Consider the following 23111-nt stretch of genomic DNA (forward strand, 5'->3'; position numbering starts at 1 on the left):
AGATCAGGCCAGAGAGCAAAGGGCAAAAGCAGAGTGGTGCTGCAGTCTCCGCAGGTGGATGGGAAGCGGGAGGGAAATGTGCATGGGGTGACTTCAAGTTTAAAAAAAGGAACTCATGCGTCTTCCCTCTTGTTCCCGTTTGTTTCCATTTAGTACTTTAAAAACCAAGGAGCTTTCGCCTGTGTCTGGGCAGCAGAAAGGCAGCCCAGGCTCCAGTAGCATGGCGCCCTGTGGGAGCACCCAGCAAGCAGCTGGTCCCACTCAGCAGCTGTCCACGGAGCAGAGCCCACACACGCTGCGAAAAGGTACTTGCTGCCTCCGGAGGGCAGACTAATGCAATTGAGGGAAGGAGATGAGTCTGACAACAGAGCAAGCTTTGTGCGGGCTTGCCCATTGACCCACTCATCCTGTGGGCACATTCCTCCTGTTATCTAGTACTCTGCCTAGAAGTGCTCCCTGCTCTCCAGGTGCAGAATCTTAATGGGGACTACTAAAAAGGCTTTCCCCCTTGGATGCCCTGCCCAAGGCAGCTTAAAGGAGTCTGATTTTCACCTGAGTGGGTTAAAAAAAAAATCTCCATTTTCTAAATATCAGGTCTTTTTAAACCATCTCAAACTGGGCACCAATCGAGGAACCTGTTTTTTACTGGTGTGAGTTTAAAAAAACAAACTTTCCATTTTCTAAATATTAGGTCCTTTCAAACCATCTCAAATTGGGCACCCAATGATTTAAGTACTGCAAATCACCAGGCATTCCTGACTGCCTTGACCTTTGTACTTCGCAGGATTTTAAAAATGTACTTAGCAAGTAATAGGTTGTGTGAAATGAGAAATATTCACAAGTTGCTTCAAGCTGGTCCTCAGCTGGTGTAGATCAGCATAGCTCTGTTGAAGACAACAGGGCCACACTGCTATCCAACAGTGGAGATCTGGCCCAGATTGAAAAGCAATAATATTATAATGACGCTGGGTCTCCTTTTGATAGTTTTGTTAAATTCTCTGCTACAGGGATCTCTCATTTCAGGCTTAATTTCAAGGAACCTCCTCACTGAATAGCACTAGGTAAAAAAATTGAATAAGACTTTTTTCACATGGAAAAAGTGGATTTTCTATAGTACAATTTAACACACACATCAGTTGATCTTTCAGAATTTTTAATTGTGGGAAAAAAATAAAATTCTGAAAAATGTGAAGAGTTTCAAAAATTGTTTTAAAAGAACATTTACATTTTTGTAGGCCTCGATCTCATTTCAAAATTTCCTTTAATTTGCTTGAACTTGAAATCAAAATGAAACATTCAGATAAACTAAAAGGAGGATTTTCCCCCCAAATTTTCAGTTCAGTCAAAATTATTGTTCTCATTCCAAACCAGTTTTCTTTTTCTAAAATGTTCAAATATCCAATAAACCAAATGATCCTTTTGGTCCAATAACCCAAAAGGTCTGAGAAAAACACAAACGTTCCGGTCTCACCTGCCCTGCGTTCATATTTGGAAGCTTGCCCTTTGTTGCTTGGAGCTCAAGATGTCATGCAAGGAGATGCTGAGAAGTTGGGAATATTTCCAGTTTACCCAGAAGTGAGAATTATTGGACCTTGCACCGAGAAGATGATTCTCATCAAATTCCCACCTTAATTGGAGAACAGATATTAGGTTAGCTGTGATACAGAGCAAAGACATATCTGAATATTGTATTTTTATGCAAACCATCCCTATAAATCTTTGGAAACTGATTATTAGCCCATATGGAATTTTTTCTAATGTCTAAGGGACAGATTTGTACAGGTATTTAGGTGTCTAAAGGTGCAGATAGGCACCTAGTGGAATTTGCAAAAGACTTGGAGCATGCTTGCACTGCAGTGGGGATGTGTGATTGCAGTGCTTGTAGGCACATCTGAACTGGCTTTAACCTCATTAGCACAGTGAAGATAGCAGTGAAACTGTGGTGACGTGGGCAGCTGGTACTGAGTACATACATATGGTCACAGATGGGTTTGTGCAGCCCACATTGAAATCTGTGCTGCTGTACCTTCACTGCTTTTTGTGCCAGTGATAGCAAGATTAAAGCTAGTTCAGGGGCACTGGCGCATGCTGCAGTCACAGCTCTGGATTCTAGGACAAGGATTTTAGCCTTGGCTTCCCAGGCATGTGATAATTGAAAGGAGGTATGTGCAGATTAGTATCAGTGTTGGAGAACTGCAGCTGAGCTGATTGGAGACGGGCATTGTAACATAAAACAAGTATAAAAAGGGCTGAGAAGCCTAATGAAGCCTCTGAGACTCAGCTTTGCTCACTGCCACCTTTTGTCTCTCTGTCTCCTACAGTTTCAAAGAAGCTGGCACCAATCCCACCCAAGGTTCCCTACGGCCAGTCAGGCGGTATGTCCGACCAGTCCACGGGACAGCCATCCCCCGTCAGCCTGTCTCCCACCCCACCGAGCACCCCTTCACCCTATGGACTGAATTACCCACAAGGCTACTCTCTGGCCTCAGGCCAACTGTCCCCAGCTGCTGCGCCTTCCCTGTCTTCTCCTCCTTCCCTGACGAGCACTTTAACCAAATCTCGACCTACCCCTAAGCCAAGGCAGAGGCCCACGCTGCCACCTCCACAGCCTCCCACAGCAAACCTCTCCGGCTCTAGTCCTCAGTCTATGGAGCACTCCATGCTTGATGGCATGTCCCCCGGGGAAAGCATGTCCACAGGTAACTGAGCCATTAACGCAGTAGAATTTTAATGAGATCGATAAGCAGGAGATGAGGAAGAATAAGGCAAATTCTCTGAACTAGATTTAATTTCCAGGTGGATGGTTTGTGAGTCTCAGTTATCAGAGTTCAGTATCATGGACTGGGAGGAAGACATGGGGATGCCAGAGTGCATGATACAGTAGGCTGTAGAAAAGAAATTGCAACCAAATTTGGTGATAGCAGGGCAGTAGAAGCCTCCTCCAGGAGGCCCTGCTTCAGGGCTGGATTACAAGACCTTTAAGATTTTCTTTCCCCAAGTCAATCTCTCTGTGTCCCTCCATCACCATGTGCTTCCTTAGAAGGATGATTGTCGACAGGAAAAAAAATGAGCCTAAAACCTGTACTAGCAATATGAGTGTGTATTAAAATATAGCTCTTACCTACTACGTGGTGTGTCTAGGACCACCTCAAAACTTAAGCTTCACTGGTGATCCCCCAGCACAGCCTGGGCTCTTGGTCCTCAGCCCCTGGATGGCAGCAGGTGGGATGCTGGCTAGCTTTAAAAAGTACAGTCCTACTTGGCTTACAAAACTAGTTTGGATATTTTCTTCACTGGTACAAGGGAGCGAGTAGCATAGATTTTAAAGCCTCAAGTGCCTTTGTTGTATCCTGCCTAGGAGAATGTCACCCAAGTTTGCAAAAAGCCATGAGGTTTCCCCTAAGATCTTCAGACAAGTGCAAATGTGATACAGGAGCATAACCTATGGGGAAGGCAAACTGGCCTGGGAATCCTAGGGGGTTGATTTTATCAAGGTTTATCTTATAAATTTTATCCCTTTAACCAGTCTGAGGTATACCTTGTGACCAACAAGGTCTAGAAACTCATGCCACATACAACTGAAAGCTGGGAATCCTGACTTTCCATTGGTGTGTAGCAGGTTTTTCTATCCTTTCCAGTTTATGAAATATCTGGTATTATTTTGGTTTTATTCTTTCATGTCCACTGACTCCTTCATTTGTAGAATGCCACTGGTTCCCCAGCCAGTCGCGTCATAGTATAATAGGGTTGTGTTCAAAGGACTCGCCAGGTAAATGGTGTAAGCATCCGCTAGCTCTTCAGGAGTGTAGAGCGAAGGACAGTGCCTACCAAGTTCTTTCCATGCAGGTTTCTGGAGAAAGACTCTTTGTATTGTAATGTATACTATGTTCTTTTTATGACTTGACTGCCACAATTCTCTGAACAGTGTTTCTGTTGTGTTCTTGACTCCTTGTTGCTGTTTTTTTTTCTTTCTCCCAATCCTATTATTGTGTCCTTGCAGCTGTTTGAGGCGAGTGATGCAATATTGGATAGGTGTGAGGGGGATTTTCAGGGTAAGCTGGAGTTCCCATACAAACCTCCCCTCTCTGGCACTTTAAAAGCTAACCCCTGGACTGACCTCCAGCTGCTGTCTGTTGAGTCAGATTCACCACTAACTCCATCTCTCTGGCCTTTGCATGGGACTCGCTGAACCAGATTTGCATGGCTTCTTGACACTGTGACCGTATCACAAGTTCACCAATAATTACATTATTAGTAAACTTGTTTCTTTTGCTTTTTGGACCCGCTGGCCTTTATTTCCGTCCCCTTTTTACATAGAAACAAATAAAAATAATCCCCCTCCAACTCATGGAAGTGACCAGCTCCTAACCTTCCCCTTCCCTCCCCACTATGGCTTAGAACTTACCTGTATGAATAACTTCTCCCTCTTCCATTTCATATATTGTTTTCAGAAGGGATGTCATGATATTGCTGCTCTCAATTGTGTTGATTTGCTGTTGATGTTGATGATGTATTTCCAAGGAGTCTTTAGAAAGCACTTTATTTACTGCGGTCACTTTTAGTGTGTATTCTGGAAGTGTCCATTGATGAAGAAATGAATAGCATCATACAAATATGCTACAACTTTGAGAGCCTTGTGTCAGAGGTGATAAATGAAGCTTCTATGCCAGCCGCACAATATGGGATTGTTGGGTTGAGCAGCCAAGGTGTGTATACACAGTGCAGCACTAGCACTGCACTGTGTTTTCAGTGACATGCACAGCACCAGCATTTCATAGGCCTCTCCAGTGGTTCACACAGACAGATACATTTTGAGTTGGATGGCATCAGAATTGGGAAAATGTGTGTCCTTAGATATGTACCCTGAGGTATGTCTAGATGAGTTTTACCCCTTTTTCAGCATGAATTAACTGATTTGCCAATTAATTCCAGTGAGCTAAGGCACTTTAATTTGTAAACACTCGTACAGTCTTTCCTGAAATGCTTATTTCAGGGAAGGTTTATTTGTGACTTTCCTATAGGCCAACCTATGGAAAAGTACAGATATTTGTAGAGGATCTAGACCAGTGGTTCTCAACCTTTGTAGCCTCAAGGCATTCCTCTATTACTTTTCTGGATTTAGTGGCATCCTGGTTGAGAATCACCAAGCTACAATCTAGCTGGTGCCAAGTGAAGGCCTAGCTGCCATGTCCTGCTGTTTCCACTGTCTTCACCCTCCTCACCCTTGTCTGTACCTGGGGGGACAAGCACAGCACCTGCTGCTGAGGCTGCTCTTCCAGGGTCTCGCACACTAGTAACCAGAGCCACCTGCCCTTGTGGCCCCACCTGCCAGCCCGAGGAGCATGGGAATGATGGAGGGAGGAAGACAAGCTGAACTGAAAAGCATGTCTCTGCAGCCCATGTCTGCCTGTTCACCCACCAGCCCATGGCAGCGTGCACTGCTTGGGGCATGGGGGTGGCCAGCACAGGGCCTGCCATAGGGCATAGGGAGTTCCCAGAAGAGCAGCCATGGGCATCACTTGTTTGTGAGATGCTGGGGCAGGCACAGGGCACTGAATGGGGGAGGAAAACACTTTTCACAGGGGCCAGGTGCCGTGGCACCCTTAAAAGGATCTTGTGGTGCCCTCATTGAGGATCACTGATCCAGAGCAAAATATAATTTTGTAATTTATTTTGAAATGGGAGAAAAAACCTCTAATCTAGATATACCTGGCATTGCCACATCATAATGTTTAGCTATGGCAGCACAGAAGAGGATGCTACAGTCTTCTTCATATTTTTAGCAGAAGCTTCCTGCTTTGTGGAGCAGAATTTTAGGCTCCAGTGAAAAAAGTCCCACTATCCCATTTACTAGTCATCTCCTTTCAAATATAGCTACAACCCCAAAACAGCTGTTAAAAAAACCCTCCTAAAGCCATAGATGATAATATCATGCACAGTACTGGGGGAGAGACAGTAACTCAGTCTCCCCATTTGCCAACACATTTATCTAGTTCACACAACATTACATAAGCTTCGTTATGGTGCCTTTATGATTCAAAAGGAATAAACCATGCCTGTAAAAATGCAGGGCCACTATGCTGTTCACATTGTTTAGAATGGCCTGATAGTCCTGTTGGGAAGAGTTGCTCAGGCAACTTTTCCATGGTGCAAGTCAGCAGGGTTGCAGCGGTCCACGTGAAAACAGGATTTGGTGCCTGGTGCAAGAGGACCAGGAATCTTCATTTAAGTTGTTTGTATTGGGGAAAAACAACGTTTTAGTGTCAAAGGTGTGGGTCCTGGCTACTGCTCAAACTATAATTCCAAACAGAGTCATAGTTAGGTATTTTGGCACCCGATGCAGATTATGTGATTCCAGTTCAGTGCCTCCCCCTTGGATGGACATTGCAGAAGCAAGCCGTACAGGTGAGACATTGTAGACTGTCAGTGGCATCTGCCAGTCATGCTACCAATGCGCAAAACCTTGTACTTAGGCTTGTGTAGCAAAGTAGCCGTCTCTGTTTTCCATACCAGCGAGGCCAGGGGTCAGCAATGTTTTCTGGCAAGAGACCAGAATGACCCAGCTCGAGTTTGAGGTGAGAAGGTACTGAGACATAGCCAACTCCCTTGTAGCTGTGGGTGCATGACTGCAGTGTGGGTTTGGGAGTGCAGCACAGCACAGGCAGAGCTGCCCCTGCCAAAATCAACCAAAGCCACAGCTCCACAAGCCAAATCCAAAAGCAGGGGTCTGAATCTGGCCTGCAGGCCATAAGCTGCCGACTCCTAGGCTAGCTGGTGCTGAAGCTCCAGGTTTTGGAGGATTGTCCATAGCAAGTGTATCTCAGTCTGTGCTGAGGCCTTTCCATACAGTTCCCTTTTAATCCTTTTAAGTCCAAGGCTGGACTGTGCTGCAGCTTAGGACTCTGACATGAAGGGCGGGAGCTTGGGTAACCCAGCTTCAGTTTTTTACCTTCCACATGCATCAGCCTTGCCTTCCTTTTAATCTTTCTCTGACCACATACTCAGTGTAACTCCATCCATTAGACACTGAGATAACTGAAAGAGCCCCTTCCACATATGGACAGATAAAAAGCCTCCCACCTTCTATTCACCTTGGTGACTCACCTTCAGCGTAGGGTCAAGCCCTGGCTCTGTGACTAGAAGTCCTTTGCTGGGGCTGTTTACATCACTATGAGCCATAGTCCCCTATTTCTGATAAGAAAAAGTGGTGCAGAGGAGAGCAGTGCAGAACTGGTGATAAAGGGGAGTTTTCTGCCCTGGAGCCCCCCTCCAGCCCCACTGTCTCATGGCTGCAAACTCTTTCATTTCTAAGGGTTAACAATCCTACCTGCACTGGGACTCAGGTCAGCCTCCTCTCACTCATCCACAGCAGCAATTGGATTCTGCCTCTTGGAAGGACAAACAGCATTTGGGTCTTCTCCCCTGGGAATATAACTGTCCAGGGGGAGGTGCAATCCCATTCTTTGGAAGTGTCCCCAGGCTGCGTGTGGAAGGCCTTCAGAGCATCTAGAACATCTTCAACACAGGGACCCAGACATGAAGATCAGTCCCCAGACAGCGCCCCCCTCCGCCGCCCCGTCAGTGGGCATGGAAATCCACACAATGCAAGTGTAACCATATTCAGTGCCCTTTGAGGTGGGGAGCAGGCTGTCCCCTGGGCAGGGAGGAGGTGCTGGTGCCCATGAGGCAGTAACCTCACCTGCCAGACAGAAACACTTTGTGTCTCTCCAGCAACATTTTTTATAAGCACAGGAACAGAGTCTACTCCTTCCAGCTGGAGGATTAGACTGATTCAACGTAAGGTGCATGACTGGGGACTGAGGAGTAAAATATAGAGAGGGATATCCTGGAAGACCCTCAGGTACAGCAAAGTAATTTACTAAATTGGAAAGCTGCATTGATGACTCCTCAATTTAGCCTCTGTGCAGAGGCCAACCCACTGCCGCAGGCTGTAGACATGCCTAGAACAGGGGGTCCCATGCCATCCATGTGTGCAGCCTACCACACCCCCACTCACTTTCATCCACAGGCTCAGGTGCTGTGTCACTCATTGCCCTAAGACCTAAGAAAAGACCCTGACTGCTACTTAGAAAACAAGCAATCCCGCCTTGCATAGCAATTAGAGCATTTGTATTATTAGGCAGCTAGAACTGACCCTACTAATTAGGTGCCTGCACATTAGGAGTACATTTATGACCCTTGCATGATCCCCCTCAAAGCCTGGAGCTCATGACCCTTGCCACAGGTTGGTCTGAAGCAGTGTTAAACTTTTGCCCAGAATTGGGCAGGTTTTCAGTGGTCATACTGCAGGGAGCTTGTGTACCAGTGCTAATGGAAATCCAACATCTGACTTCCTACCCATTGCTCTGCAAATGCCTGCTCCCCTTCTTCCTCCCTTGGGCCTGATCTACTGATCCAAGCTTGAAGTTTTAGACACTACCCCCTATCCTGCTGCTAGAGGCCAGCGTCTTCCTGCTTTCCCTAGGATCCTTCCTGTGTTTAGCAACTGTAATCCGGCAGAAAGGCCCAGCAGTGTCACTCTTAGTCACAGGCATAAGGCCCACTGTTCAAGGAAGAAAGTTCCAGTAGGAAAAAAAAATTACATTAATATAAGAGTAAAAGGAAACTCTATTATCGGGTTCACCGCAGTTCTATGGCCTGGGGCATGACGCTCTGCCATAGCATTTGTTCCTGTCCTATGAGGTGGAGATGCTTACAAGAGTAAGCATTACCTTGAATTTCTTGAGATGAGTATTATCTCAAGCTCCTCTCCACAGCTCTGCATTTGTGGAGCAAGAGGGAGTCTGATCATCTTCACCATGATGCCTGTGTATTACAGCAGAGTCCAGAGACCATCATCCCATTAACTCTGCACTGTTCTTAACCTCCAGCCCAAACAGCTGACCATCCAGTGTCAGTGTCCAAGTAATACCTCTGTGCCCCTTCCAGGAGCCAGGCAAGGGACAACCTTACCAGCAAAATCTGAACTCTTTTGGGTAGATGTTTGAATGTTGGTGTCTTCTTGATTCCTCTACTTTTCTGCATACACAGGGCCCGTGCCACAGATTCCTCTGGACTTTGAAGGAGGGAGACCCTCCTGCCAGGAGCAAGGCCTCCTCACTGCTGTCTCTCTTTGTCTCATGTTCCCCTCCCACTGATTGCTTGGTTCTCTAAGTAGGCCATTCTGTGAACCTCTAGTAAAGAGCTCAAGGGCCTTGCAGACCACATCCAACTGGGATGTGTAGGAGTTAGAGGTAGGTGGAGGAGCTTTGTCTTTAGTTTTTCAGGTCCTTCATGGTTGGGGTGTGGTTTTGCAGAGCCAAACAGAATTCAGAACTTAAGAGATCCATTTGCTGAGGTACTCCAAAGTTCAAGAAGGTTGGCTCCAGAGCTTTTGTTTTGACCCATCTGTAGCAAGAATTACACTCTATGTTCACAAATACTATCAATTGCCTCCGGCCTAAAAAAGATAGAAGAGGCTGAATATGGGCATCTTAGATAGAAGAGATTTAAGAATTATCCATCAATAGGTGAGAGGTAGTAGCTTCCCTAGTGCAAGAGCTACCATACAAGTCCCAGACCCTACCCTGCACATGTTTATATCTAGATTAGACAAAACAATTGCAAGCATGCTGTGGGGACCAGTCTTGCACTGTCATTGGAGCATCTGTGATGGCTTAGTAGCATTTTCCAGCTCTGTCCATGATGAAAAATGATTGACAGGGCCTCCGCAAGTTTCAAATGAGTAATGATCTAATACTGAAAAGGGGCAAAAGAAAGTGCTAGACCATGCAGCTTGAAAACTAGCTGCTGGGCATGGACACTTGGCATGTGGCACTGGTGAGAAGGATCAGAGAGAGGTGCCAATTGCTTGGGCAGTGATACCTAATGCAGGAGAGACTCAGAAGAGGATGCAAAAATGATGGAAGGTACAAACCAAGACTTTATTATGACATCCCTGTCCTCTGACATTAACAATGTACTAGCCCTTAGAAGCGTATTTGCTGCTAAGAAAAAAGCAATGCCTCCCAAGCTCCTTTTTCCCCAATATCACTCATATACATTAGCAGGTTCCCCTGCAGCAGCCTTTTAACTCTGCTTTTCTGTACCCAATTGCAGATCTCGTCCACTTTGATATCCCTTCTATACATATAGAGATTGATACTGCACTCCACCGGGATCCACTGGAACATATCCAGAGACATTCAGTAACAAGGAAAGGTGATTTGGAAGAGGAGGAGGAAGAGTCGGAAAGCACCGCCCTATGACACACAGTCCCTTTCCCATGGTGACTCTTGTACATACATGTGATCCCATTAGCACTCCTGGGGGAGGCACCTCCCACGATCTTGCCAAGTTTCCTTTCAGTCGGGGCTCCGTTCATCTGCTGCCAGCGTGAGATGGACAGATGTGTGCTGAGAAAATGGGATAGCCGGTCTCAGTGGCAAATGCATTTCTGGTGCAATTTCTGTTTCTTATTTGTCTGTTTGTTTTGCCTTATCCAAACTTTGCCTTTTGACTTGGTGCCTAATTACCTCCCTTTCAAGCTTTCAACGTTTTTCCAAAAATAATCTCCTGTCTGCCCCAGCATGTGCACTCACTCTCCCTCTCTCTCCTTTTCATTTGTCTCAAGGGAGAAAGGACGGGTGGTCCTTGCAGCTGTGGTGCCCAATAGGCTTGGCTCAGGTTCACCAAATGGGTGGGAAGTGGCTGTTCTCTGTCCCCTTATTCTGTAGCTGGTGAAATCCTTGCCCTTCTGCCCCAGCTGTACTGCTTTGTTGTTAATGCCCATTTTGTCTCCATCCCTTGCATAAAAGTCAAGGAATGAGACCTATTTCCATATCACAGAGATAGGGAAGTGTCACTTTCTGTGTCCTCCTTAACCATGAAAGGTTAAACCGGTGTTTTCTAAACTTTCTGCCAAAATGAAGGCTTTAGGATGACCCCTGCAGGCGTCTCTTCAAAGGGGATGGATGTTTAGCCCCGTGGGAATCTCAGCAGTGTTTCATAGTATCCAAATATTTTGCCTTGGGTTTTCTTTTTCCTGCTGGTTTGTCTGACTACTTCCAATTGGCAGGGAAATTGCTCCTCGTCTGAAACGCAGAGAGAGACTTGGTAAGGTATCAGGGAAGTAGGTCTGATCATTCTTCTTATGTTCACTTGCTCTCGTCGGTACAGCAGTTGGGAGTGTTACGAACATGCACACAACTTGCGAAGAGGGAGTAGGCTCTGGTGTTGTGAATGGGATTGTGCGATACCTCTTTGTTTTGAGAGGCATTGTGGTCTGAATAGCAATAATGTGCTTTTGTCTCCCCAAAACCATGCTTCAGCAGGTGGGGTCTAGCCCAGATGGACAACCTTGCCTTTTGGCTCACTACTCTCCAGTGAGATTTCCTTGTCCCTGCCCTACCCTGTGCTACAAGTTCATTCATCAATATTTGGAAAGAGTGAGGATATGGTGGAGGAATCTGGCAGCAGGGACAAGTGATGAGTGACCTGATTGCAGTTCGCTCCAGTGCTGAGCCTTAGCTAACTTTTGTGGTGGTGTGGAGCAGAGGTTTTGGTTGTGCATGCAAAGACTTATTTAACCTTTTATCCTTTTGAAAGAGATATATATATATATCTGCCCACATAGATATATATATTATATATTTGTATATATAAAATATATATATTTGTTTTATTTGAGCCATTCCATCTGAACTGGTGTACAAATGTAAAATGTAAATTTAACTGCTTTGCATTCCCCAGCCCCCCTCCCCCTTCCCAGTCCCAGGTTCAATATAAATGTATAAAGTGTATTCTCTTACAGCAGTATTTGCCAGGTAGGATGTTATAGCTTTTGCACAGGTCATAACTGCAACTCATCACCCAAACTGTAATGGGAAAAGGGGTCAGGGTGGTAGGGGAAAAATCACATGAAATAAGTGTTCAAATTGCTGTCAAAGCTGTTATTAAAACTGGGTTTCTTCTCCTCAAATACATTATCTTCTTGTATTTACAACAGTTCCTCCAGAAGGACTGCAAGCCTATATCTTGTACTGTGTCTCGAAACAGTGACATAGACCACACCCCAGGCAGCTTCTTAAAGGAAGAAACCACCTGCTTTCCTCTCTTGTGCCACGCTCCTGCCGCACAAAGGTCTCATTAAAATAGAATCAACTTCTCCCATCTGGTGGTCCCATTAATGCAGTTTTTGTGGTGCCTCTAATGTTGCTGGGGTGAGGGGAGTGACAGTTCACCAGGAAGCAAAGCTTGCCTTCATCTCTTTCTCTTCCTCCAGATTTTATCCTGCTATCCAGCACCTTCTGAGTAAAATAAGTAGCCATGTCTCCAGTGAATTTCATTGAGTGTCTGATGCTTGTTGGGTATGGTTAATTGTGTGTTTAAGTGAGCAAGCTCGTGTGCATACCTCTGGTGGCAATTTCACAAAATAGCACTGGTGCAGTGCTCAGTCTGAGTACGTGCCTGAAGAGAAGTACAATGACAGAAGAATAACAATAACAGGGTCTGTCCTGCTGTTGTATGAAGTGTCAGTGAAAAATGGCATGGCAGAGCTCCACAGGGACCTTTAACCCATCTCCCCAGAAGAAATCTGTTCTGTTTTTAAGTGAAAAGGTACTTTTCCTACCCATCAGCCCTTTGTTATCAGCCTAGGAGCTGAGAATCAAGCCAAGGTCTTTCCTTCTCACATCACCACCAATGGATGTGGTTCTTCAGGCCAAATTAGACCTTGAGTGACTCTAGAGCTCCCCTGCTGTCTTCCAGCTCTACCCTCAGCGGCACCTGTTGCCCTCCAAGGGTCCGCACAAGTGGAATTGATGCAAGCGCAGTTAACAACCCTGCTGGTGGATGAGGAGGAACTGATCCCAGCCCCCTCCCCTATAGCGGGGCTGGCTCTGCAGAGCTCACAAAAGGAAAAAGCAGAACAAAAGTATTTTTGGGTCTTATCTGCTCCTACCATTCAATGAAATAGCTTCCCTTTGGTTCAATGGAGCAGGATTGAGCCACAAGTAACTAACCCCAGCAGATAAAACATTCAGTAGAATTTAACTATGTGCTTTTGTGCGTCTTTGAATCTGGGCATCAACTGGTCCGTTACTAAGCTCCAACTGAAACTGCACAGGCCCAAGCTTATGGTCACTCACAAAGAGGCTTAACCTCACCTGAATACCAGTCCCACTGATTTCAAGTATAACCAGAAGCATTTGCAGAATCAGTCTTGGACTTCCTTGGTTAGTATCAAGACAAATTTTTTTAGAATTTACCAAGTCCCAAAATTGAGGTGGGGAAACTATACCAGCTCCCAGCTTTGTTCTCCAAAAGGCAAACATACTTTGTTTCCTTTGCTAGACCTGGAATCGTTGGGAACTGAGGATCCAGGGTACAGACTCTTCTGGTTTTTAATCTTATTTCAGCCAGTTCCAAAGTGAAAATCATTTCTTCAACGTTTTCCTCAGTGACCTGGAAGATGGGATGGAGTGCACCCTCAGCAAGTTTGCAGATGACACCAAGCCAGGGGGAGTAGTAGATATTCTGGAGAGAAGGGCTGTAGGATTCAGAGAGACCTCAATACATTGGAAGATTGGCAAAACAAGTCTCATGAGGTTTTCAACAAGGACAAGTGCAAAGTCCTCCACTTAGGATGGAACAGTCCCATGCACCAGTACAGGCTGGGGACCAACTGGCTAAGTAGCAGCAGCTGCAGAAAAGGGCCTGGGGGTTACAGTGGACAGTACACTGATTATGAGCTACCAGTATTCCCTTGTTGGAAAGGCAGCTAATGGCATAATGGGCTGCATTAATAGGAGGTTGCCAGCAGATCGCAGGAAGTGATTATTCCCCTCCACTTGCCACTGGTGAGGCCACATCTGGAGTACGATTGTCCCGTTTTGGGCCCCCCACTACAGAATGTGGACAAGCGGAGGAAGACAATGAAAAATTTTAGGGGAGTGGGGCACATGACTTAGGAGGAGAGGCTGAGGGAAGTGGTCTTGTTTAGTCTGGAAAAGAGAAAACCAAGAGGGGATTTAATAGCAGACTTCAACTACCTGAAAGGAGGTTCAAAATAGGATGGAGCTGGACTATTCTCAGTGGTGGCAGATGACAAAACAAGGAGCAATGGTCTCGAGTTGTAGCAAAGGAAGTTTAGATTAGATATTAGGAAAAAAACTTTCTCACTAGCAAAGTAAAGCACTGGAACAAGTTACCTAGAGACATTGTGGAATCTCCATCTTTGGAGGCTTTTAACGCCCAGCTAGACAAAGCCTTGGCTGGGATGATCTAGTTAGGGTTGGTCCTGCTTTGAGCAGGGGCTTGGACTAGGTGTGACCTCCTGAAATCCCTTCCAACACTAATGTTAAATTATTTTATGATTCTATGAAACACAGGTCTACATGTCTGGTATCTCCCTCTTCACTGACTTTTTTATCTTAATGGTGTTTTAAATGCAAACACAAAGCATATGCTTTTTCCTGAGAAATGTGGGCCAGACTTTACTTTTAAACTGTCTCATAAAAACAGATAAAATAATGTGTCTTCCCTACCTCTGACTCCTTTTCCAGGCCTAATGTATGATAGTTGGGAGTCCTCATTTAATTTACAGATTCTATATTATAAAGAAACATTATCGTGTTACATGGGTATAGGGAAGTTGACACCTGCCCTTTTCCCTCAAAAATATCCAAATTATTGCTTGTTCATTTGCACTGCAGTAATTCCTAGCAACCCAATCCTGAATTAGCTATGTTAGGAGCTGTACAACCATGTATGATTGGAAACACATTTTTAAAACAATAGGAAAAACACATGTGAATAACCATAACATTATAATTGATGAAACACTTGGGCTTAGTAACCCTTGCAAATATCTTGAATTTGTGGTTGCACTGAAGAAAGATGCACTTTCATTTCCTATTCCACCAAAAGAGGTCTGTCTCTCAAAACAGGTGAGAACGTTTCTGATGCTATGGTTTCCTGTTTGAAATCTCAGGATTTATCTTGTGAATTATGTAGGTGTTTGCACACCTAAGAGTGCCAATATTGTATGGCACCCCATGGCATGCTTAAAAGGTTCTTATAATACCCTAGGGTTCTGCAGCACCCTGGTTGAGAATCACTGAATTTGAAGATACCACGTGGATTCTGTTAAGGAAGTAGGAAGACCTCAGGAAGAAAACGAATTAAAATGCTCCATTATTTTCCCCAAAATTTTGTGTTTGGGGCTTTACTATTCTTTGCAATCCAAGACAAGTTTGTTTTGGAGATGCATTGCCTAGGACAATGGTTCTCAATCCCTTTTAAACTCAAGGTGCCGCTCTGCAACTTTTCTGAATTTACTACCTCTTTTCAAAAACTAACTTCATTCATTTTTTGACTACAGAAAAATAATGGAGCGATTCTTCTGTTGCAAAAACTCAGAAAGACTACAACAGGTGAAATGTTTATGATGCTATGGATTGCTATTCGAAATCTCTGGGTTCACCTCACCTCACCTCATGTGTAAGTGGCACCGAATGGTGCTAATACTGTATGGCCCCCCACAACAACCTTAAAAGGATCTCACATCACCTCAGTTGAGAATCGTTGCCTTAGGACCAAATGGGCAGTAGTGCAGTATAGAGAGTTTCATGACTCCACTCAGTGCTTTTTCCTCCTGTAAGTTGGCACTGGCAGTGGCTGTGCTATGGAGTAGATCCCTGATTTTAGTGCTCAGCAATGCATGGAAAGCCCATCGTTGGCAGCCTCTGCATAGGTACGCAAACGCACAGAGATTCCCTAGAAACCCACCTCCCCCCAACCTATTTTTTCCCCAAGGGGCCCTGCTGTCTGTGTGTATTGTGAATCTATGAGTTGTCAAAATCTTTAGGTATGTTCAATGCAATGTAATGTAATATCATTGCACCAGTTTTACCACTCGTGTAAGTAAGTGCAAGTCCTTTGGCCCCATTTCTCCTTAAATGAGTGGTCAGAGAGTTATCTCCCTCTCAAAGCACAGTGGGCTATTGTGGTGGTTGTGTGGATAGAACCACTGCACCCATCCAGGCTTTCCAGGTGAGGAGCACACATGGCTCCTGTGATCTCTGGAATAAAAAGGATACCTGACATTTTCCCTGCGTTTCTTTTAAATTCTAGAGCTGCAACAGGGATGGAGCCAGACCAAATCATTATCTGTGTCAGCAGCAAAAAAAGATTGCGAGTGTCTGAGTGAATGCAGAAAAGCAATCCACAATCCACAGGATGCTGAAATGTCATTCAGCCAAGAGCTGCAGATCCAAACTATTACCTGAGGTTTATTCATTAGCTATTAAAATTTGAAATTGATTAACTGGTGATACTTTAGGGCTCTTCATTCATTCCAATTCCAATTGCTTTTTATTCCACAGCTTGGGAGTGTCTGGTACAATCAGCTCTGGTCTAGGGACAAGTGTCATCAGCAGCACAGAATTTAGAGAAAGAGCATCGCAGAAGGCAGGCAATGCACTCTGGTAGGCCAGGTCTGCATCAGCAAATAGCATCAATCCAACTCTCACTGTAGCTGTACTGAAATGTGCCCCTAGGTGCTATGGATGCTGATTGGAAGGAACAATCTCAGTTAATAGAAATCACTGCTTTCCTTTGTCTGAAGTAGGGGTTTCCAAAGATGTAACCTCATTACGTGCTATTGCAAAGACTTAAATTGATCCTAATCTGCAGTGTAACCAAGGACCTGTCCTATCCTTGACTATACATTTGCAGGCCCACTGTAGCATCATAGTATACTGCTCTTGTAATTTATGATTCCTTTCTTTCTAGGATTATCCAAATGCTTTATTATAAAATGTGCCTTGATTAGGCCTCCCAACTAGGACTAGAGGGCTCATTTGTGACCAATAGTATATTTGATGCATTTTGCTTTTCTCAGTGAGTTGCTCTTGAACAATTTATGATTTGCTTGACTTTGTTTCAGATTTTAAAATGACCAAATAATCCATTGGGTGTTGACAAGATTGTGGGAGGCATGGGGTTAAACTGTGCAGTTCTTTATCTACCCCTAAGTGGTTTAACTCTTTTTTCTGACAGGGACAGAAAAGCCTGTCATGAAGAAGGCCTTGATCTCTAGGTATGGAAGATCTATCACTGATGCCTGGAATTCAAAACCGTAGAGGCAGCCCTAGGAAAAAGCTTTTTGTAAATAAAGTCGTCATCACTTTACCTTCCCAAAAGTACTTAGGAATGTCTGTTTTCCCCCTTATTGTCTATATTTCATAGAATCATAGAGAAGTAGGGCTAGAAGGGACCTCCAGAGGTCATCTAGTCCAACCCCCTGCCTGAGATGGCAGGATTGTTCCTATCCAAACCATTCTGTCCAAATCCAGTGTTTAACCTATTAGCAAAACTACTACTCAACCCTGACACACCCAGAAGACATAACATCCCAATCTGCCACACGGAAAGCAGACCATGGCAGCCAACATCCTGCTGCAAAAAGATTGTTAAAGAAAACTCTAATTTATACCTCCATGAAATACTCACCCACCTGAAACACAACTGTGCTTCATGAAACAAAAGCAGACAATGATTATTTTCAACAACTACTCTTTCTGCCACTGGACATTTTGGTTGTGCTTTCCAGGTGGTCTGTTCTCAGCCCCACAGTGCTATCCAGTAGGGCTGTGCAAAACAAGCATTTCATTTTGGCCAGCGTTTCGACATTTCAACAGAACAGTGTTTCATTTCGACTTTTGTTTCGAGTCGAAATGGCTGTTAGTTTTGTTTCGTCGAAACGTTTTGCCATTTCGATGTTTTGCCCATAGGATATAATGGGGAAGGTTGAAACAGGCTATAACTTTGTCATTTCTGGCCAGACTTGGATGAAACTTGCAGGACTGATAGCCTCATCTAAAATCATGACGCCTGCCAAGTTTCAAGGAAATAGGTGCAGGGAGTTTGGAGAAACTGCACCCCAAAATTTTGAGAGAAAAACTCATGTCACTTGTACGTGTGAAGCCACAGCAGGGTCAAAACTGCAGGCCTGCTATCCCCTGCTGAGACAATGAAGCCTGACAAGTTTCAATGAGTTAGGTGTAGGGGGTTCAGAGAAATTGCACCCCAAAATTCTGAGAGCCAAACTCATGTCACTTGTATGTGCAAAGCCACAGTGGGGTCAAAACTGCAGGCCTGCTAGCCCCTGCTGCAGCCACACAACCTGCCAGCTCTCAACGACATAGGTGCAGCAGGGCTCGGGGTTCTGGGTCCCTGTACTTCTGGCTGTCAACAGGCAAACTCGTGACATGGGTGCTTGTGACACTGTGTCTGTGTTCAGGTGCGCCCTTCCTGGTGCTGGGACCTCTGCACAGCACGGCAGCGTGCCCCAGTGAGGCCTCCTCCCCTACAGCCTCATCCCAGTTCACCACTGTAAAGAATGGCAGGTGAAAATAATGTAGCTGGCTCAACAACAATAGACCCAGCAGCATCTCAGGTAGCCAAACAGAGCTGTCACAGAGCTTTTCTTGTTATAGAGGAATTGGCAGCAAGAAGTAAAGATAGTATCCAGGGAAAGCACCCTTTCTCTGCAACATGCTGGAGAACCTGGTACCCAGTTTCAGTGGCTCATGCACCCAGGTGTCCAGTCCTTGCTTGCTGTGCTGTTATACTTGCATACTAGTGGTGCAGTGATTCCCTTATGGAATGGGAAATACTGGTGTGAGAAAGCTTTATACTGGTATACCTGGGTCCATGCTAAATGTACAGGCATGTCTATGAGGTAGTTAGCTATGTGAACCTCTAAAGAGTCACCCTGCCATGTTCTGCCTGACTTCAGACTAACTGGTTCAGAGAGGCCTGAGCTTTCATAGGCAATGGGCAGCTTTGCCATACAAGAGGTATCCCTCAAGATCTCACTGGACTGCTATTCTTCCATCATGGCTTCCTCAGGACCTAGAAGCTAGTTTTGGTGACCCAGTCTGTGGAAGATGCCAATGTGGAAGACCTCCTCGTGGAACCACTACTATATAATACAATACTCACCGTTAGTGGACGGGGTTGGAAATCCATTCTCACAAGGCTCATAGGGTCACCCACACACCACCCCACCAATCACTCTAGGAAGTGAAAGCCAGCCTGTAACCCCCATAATATTCTCTTATCTCAAGCAAATCCTGTTGGAAGATGCCCCCTACCCACTTCTAACTTCTGTTATTGGGTCCTGTCCCACCAGCACCCCACACAACCCTCCCATTCAGTATCCTGGCAGTTGGCTTCCTGTAAACATACACATGTACTCAGGTTCAACATGATCTACTTCCTTACTCGTTGTCCTACTTCAACACCAAGCATTAGGACTTTCTGTCACTTGTGGATGATGAGGATCCTGGTTTATCAGTCTTTACTTTATCCTGTTCCCACCAGTTATAAACTGGAGGCCCCTGCATGAGGACAGACTTGTTATTAGCATGGGTTTCAGCATCTCCTAATGTTTGACTGTCCTGTGGGGAAAGAGGGATGCTGGTACACCCCTAAATAGAGGAAGTCAGGCTGGCTAGATGAGGGCGTTGGGGAGGAAGCCCAAGTTTCAACTTCTCCAGAACCACATGCTGAGCTTCTGGCTGCCCTACCCGCTCACAAACTCATCTTTGCATTTCCCACCTGAGGCCCCACAAAGTCACAAGACCTCCTCATTAATCTTCCTTCACACTCCCTGCATCCAGGAAAGTCATAGTGTGTATGTGGTGGCAAAGAGGTTCACTTACAGCATAGGAGGATGACACTCCCTGTTCTCAGTTCCCGTCTCCAAACCTGGCCCAGCCCGGCGTTGTAACTGGAGGGCTAGCACAGCTCTAGCTGCTGGTGAAACTGAATCTTTGTGATGTCACTGCTACTATAGAAACCAGGAGTCAACACAGTGAACATCGGGTTTGGCAGTAAAAGAGCATGGGAAGTTGGGAAAGGCAACATCAAGTCTGGCAGGGTCATCACAGCAGGTCAACTGACAGAAAAACACTTTACGGTCCTATTGGAAGATACCCCCTACCCCCCGTCTAACCTCTGTCATTGAGTCCAAAGATGTCTCAGAAATCTGCAAAGATGTCTCAGGGAGCTGACTGACTACCCAGTCAGGCAAGTATGAGTAAAGTAGACCTCTACAAACCTGAAGGACAGAAGGACCAGGACTAGGACTAAGTGATCTGTTTTGTGAACATCTCCAGTCTGAATGTAAAAGACAAAATCTGAAAGCAAAGAAAGCTGCAAACTAGTCCAGCAACATCTCTGAACATTCAAATGAACTAGAAAATATGGAGGAAAAGGAGGTCATTGTAATAAAAGACAACGAGGAACAAAATCAGTCGAAGGCTGAAGGAGCAGTTTGTCTTTTTAAACAAGGTTCAACTGATGAACTTAGTATTGTGAACTAAGTGAAATGCACACCTCTGAGATTTGCTTCCTTTTTTCCTTGTCTTTTCCCGAGCCATGCACTGGGACTCTGTTTTCAATGACATAAATGCTAGACTTCATATATCTATTCAGCAGTGCTTTTCTGAAGGCTTGCATAAAGATGACTGAGATTTGCTTCCTTCTTTTTCCTCGTCTTTTCCAATTGTCTTCATGGCATAAAACTAATACAAACAAGATTTGCTTTGTGAACATAAATGTAATTATTTAAAGGTTGTTAAATTCCACGCTTCCCTTCACTATTTCACCGTTTCAGCTTCTCCTGCAGCAATCCTGAACATCTTCTCCAATACCATCACACCTTTCCCTCCCCAGCATTTAACACCTTCCCTTTGAGTTCTCTCTCCCAAATCCTTAAAGATTATCTCTGAAAATAATGGGAATCATGTTGATTCAAACACTTTAAGAAAGTTTTTGGACAATATCAAGATGAATGCCTTCTTGTCCCCAACTTTGTAAAAAGGTTCTTGCTTAGAGGAATGGGATGCTTGCAATGTTCTCTTTTGCCAGAAAGCCATAAAACTGTGCAAAGCAATTGAACCTGAACCTGAATCTGAGAACTAAAGAAATGCTCTATCCCAGGAGTGTCAAACTCATGGGATCCCAAGGTCCAGATGAGGGTCGCTGGGCTGGTGTGTGGGTGGGATTTCACTTCGTAAGATTGACTCCTCAAACATGGCGAGAATGGAAATTTTGGGCCTGTTTTATTTGCCGCATGTAGCTGCCTGCCTGTTTATTTCCAGATGCTTGTTACTGTGTTTTATTAACTGTTTCCATTTAATAACTGAACTTGCCCCCTATGGTGATGATGTCAAGGACTGCTTTCTGCCTTGTACAATAATCCATTCATATAAAACAGCTAAATGGTTTCCATGGGAACCTGGGAGCTCAGCTCACTGTACAGTGGCAAATTCCCATTTACGTTCTGTGGATAAATATTGCACCCAGCTCTCAGTGAGAGCACACTTGGGACATTGTGCTGAGGCTGGAAATGAGCAGCTGTTTGAGTCTCTTGGCCTAGAAAAATAGAAATCTTTAGTAAAAGGCAAAAGATTTATGCAATCTTGAAAATCGGTGGCAAGAAGGAACAAAACTGAAGAACTTCCTTTATCATATGCATGCCAGATGCCAAATGCCCTCAAAGACTTATAAGCAGAGACGTCAAGCATGAGACTGGCTGGGGCATAGCCACAGTGGGCTCTGCATGGCTCTGACATAACAGGATCACTCAATTTACTGACCGCGCTGAGTTTCATGGGGATCCATACATTTTTTAATCCACTGGTTATATCACTGGCTGAGCATATCTACACGTGTAGTTACGCACGCCTAAACTTAATGTGCCTTTGTTTAAGGCGTATTAAAGGTGATTTAGATGCATGTCTACATGTAGATGCGCTAATGCACATTAAGGCACATTAAATTTAGGCTGGCATAACTAAGCTGCATTAGCCCACATGTAGCCATGCTAATACACAGTGTATGGATTGCACACCGCATTAATGCACATTAAGCATTTACACGTGGGCTAATGCGACTTAGGTATACCAGCTTCAATTTGGTCCTTGCTTTAAGCAGGTATCAAATTTAGGCAGGATTAGCCTAAAATCACCATTTTTAAGGTGCATTAAGGGCACACGTGTGGACATGCACCCTTAATGCACCTTAAAAATGGCAATTTTAGGCTAATCCTGCCTAAAAGGGGCACATGTAGACAAGCCTGCTGTTACATTTCACACAGTTGCTCCTATGTCAAGCCGGATACCTTGTATGTGACTAGAGAATATCTTACAGGGAGACAGCCAGTCTTAATCTGAAGATGCCAGCGGATGGAGGACCAACTTTTTCTTTCAGGAAATTGTCCAGTAACTAATTACGCTCGTTGTTAAATATTGGTGCCTTATTACTAATTTGATTTTCAGCTTCCAGCACTTGATCTAAGTTTGACCTCTGCTAAATTGGAGCCCCTCAGTGCAGGGCATTGCTCTGCTTTTCCCTGGTAGGTACTTCAACAATCAAATTCCCTCCCAATCTTGCATATAAACTAGAGGAGCTTGAGCAGTTGCTCTAGGCCTTCAATATTTTGTATGTTTGCTTGCTGCCCTGCCCAAACATTTCCACATTCTTTCCAAAATGAGGCCTACAAAACTGTGTGCTATTCTCACTGCTGCCATAGACAAAGGCAAAATTACCTTTCCATCTTTAATTGCCACTTCATATGCACAGGGATAGTGTCAACCCTTTTTTCCCATAGCATCACACTGAGAGGTCAAAGGGTTTTTGCCCATTATTAGGGACCCACCAAATTCATGGCAGAAGTGGGCTGTGTGGCAGCACCTTTAATATTGCAGGTCCACCCCCCCTACTGCTGACTGGTGGAGGGGCCCCGCTTGCTCGTGTTTGGTAGGAAAGCAAAAACTGCAGTTTTAAATATGACCCCATTTTTGCCTCCTGCTGCAGACTGGCCAAGGGGCCCAGGCAGCCCTGCTGCTTGCGGCTGACCAGCAGGGAGGCAAAAACAGCATTGTGTTTAAAACTGCGGTTTTCACTTCCCTGATGACCCGAAAGAGAAAACTGCAGTTTTAAACATGATGCTGTGTTTGCCTCCCTGCTGGTCAGCAGCAAGCAGCAGAGTTGTTGGTGCCCCTTGGCCAATCAGCAGCTGGAGGCAAAAATGGCAC

The 23111-nt window shown here is 45.0% G+C and overlaps 1 protein-coding gene and 1 long non-coding RNA gene across 12 annotated transcripts in view; one reads left to right on the plus strand and one right to left on the minus strand.

Annotated features, from left to right (window-relative positions):
* ARHGAP44 (Rho GTPase activating protein 44) overlaps window positions 1-12171 on the plus strand; it is a 180063-nt gene extending 167892 nt beyond the window's left edge. For 8 of the 11 annotated variants that reach the window (XM_019485731.2, XM_006267282.4, XM_019485732.2 and 5 more), the window contains 3 exons: window positions 154-305; window positions 2322-2699; window positions 10120-12171. In XM_019485731.2, the coding sequence (XP_019341276.1) occupies window positions 154-305; window positions 2322-2699; window positions 10120-10268 (679 nt within the window). In that variant the 3' untranslated portion in view covers window positions 10269-12171. Of the gene's footprint in view, window positions 1-153; window positions 306-2321; window positions 2700-4000; window positions 4053-10119 lie in introns of all 11 variants that reach the window. The other 3 variants (XM_019485736.2, XM_019485733.2, XM_019485734.2) reach the window with 3 other exon arrangements.
* LOC109282750 (uncharacterized) overlaps window positions 1-19816 on the minus strand; it is a 37301-nt gene extending 17485 nt beyond the window's left edge. The window contains exons 1-2 of the long non-coding RNA XR_002089775.2: window positions 19731-19816; window positions 1472-1627 (exon numbers count right to left, since the gene is read on the minus strand). This is a non-coding gene — a long non-coding RNA (uncharacterized LOC109282750). The remainder of the gene's footprint in view (window positions 1-1471; window positions 1628-19730) is intronic.
* Window positions 19817-23111: the final 3295 nt, after the last annotated feature.

This window comes from Alligator mississippiensis, chromosome 8 (genome assembly GCF_030867095.1).
Source record: "Alligator mississippiensis isolate rAllMis1 chromosome 8, rAllMis1, whole genome shotgun sequence".
Classification (NCBI taxonomy): Eukaryota; Metazoa; Chordata; order Crocodylia; family Alligatoridae; genus Alligator; species Alligator mississippiensis.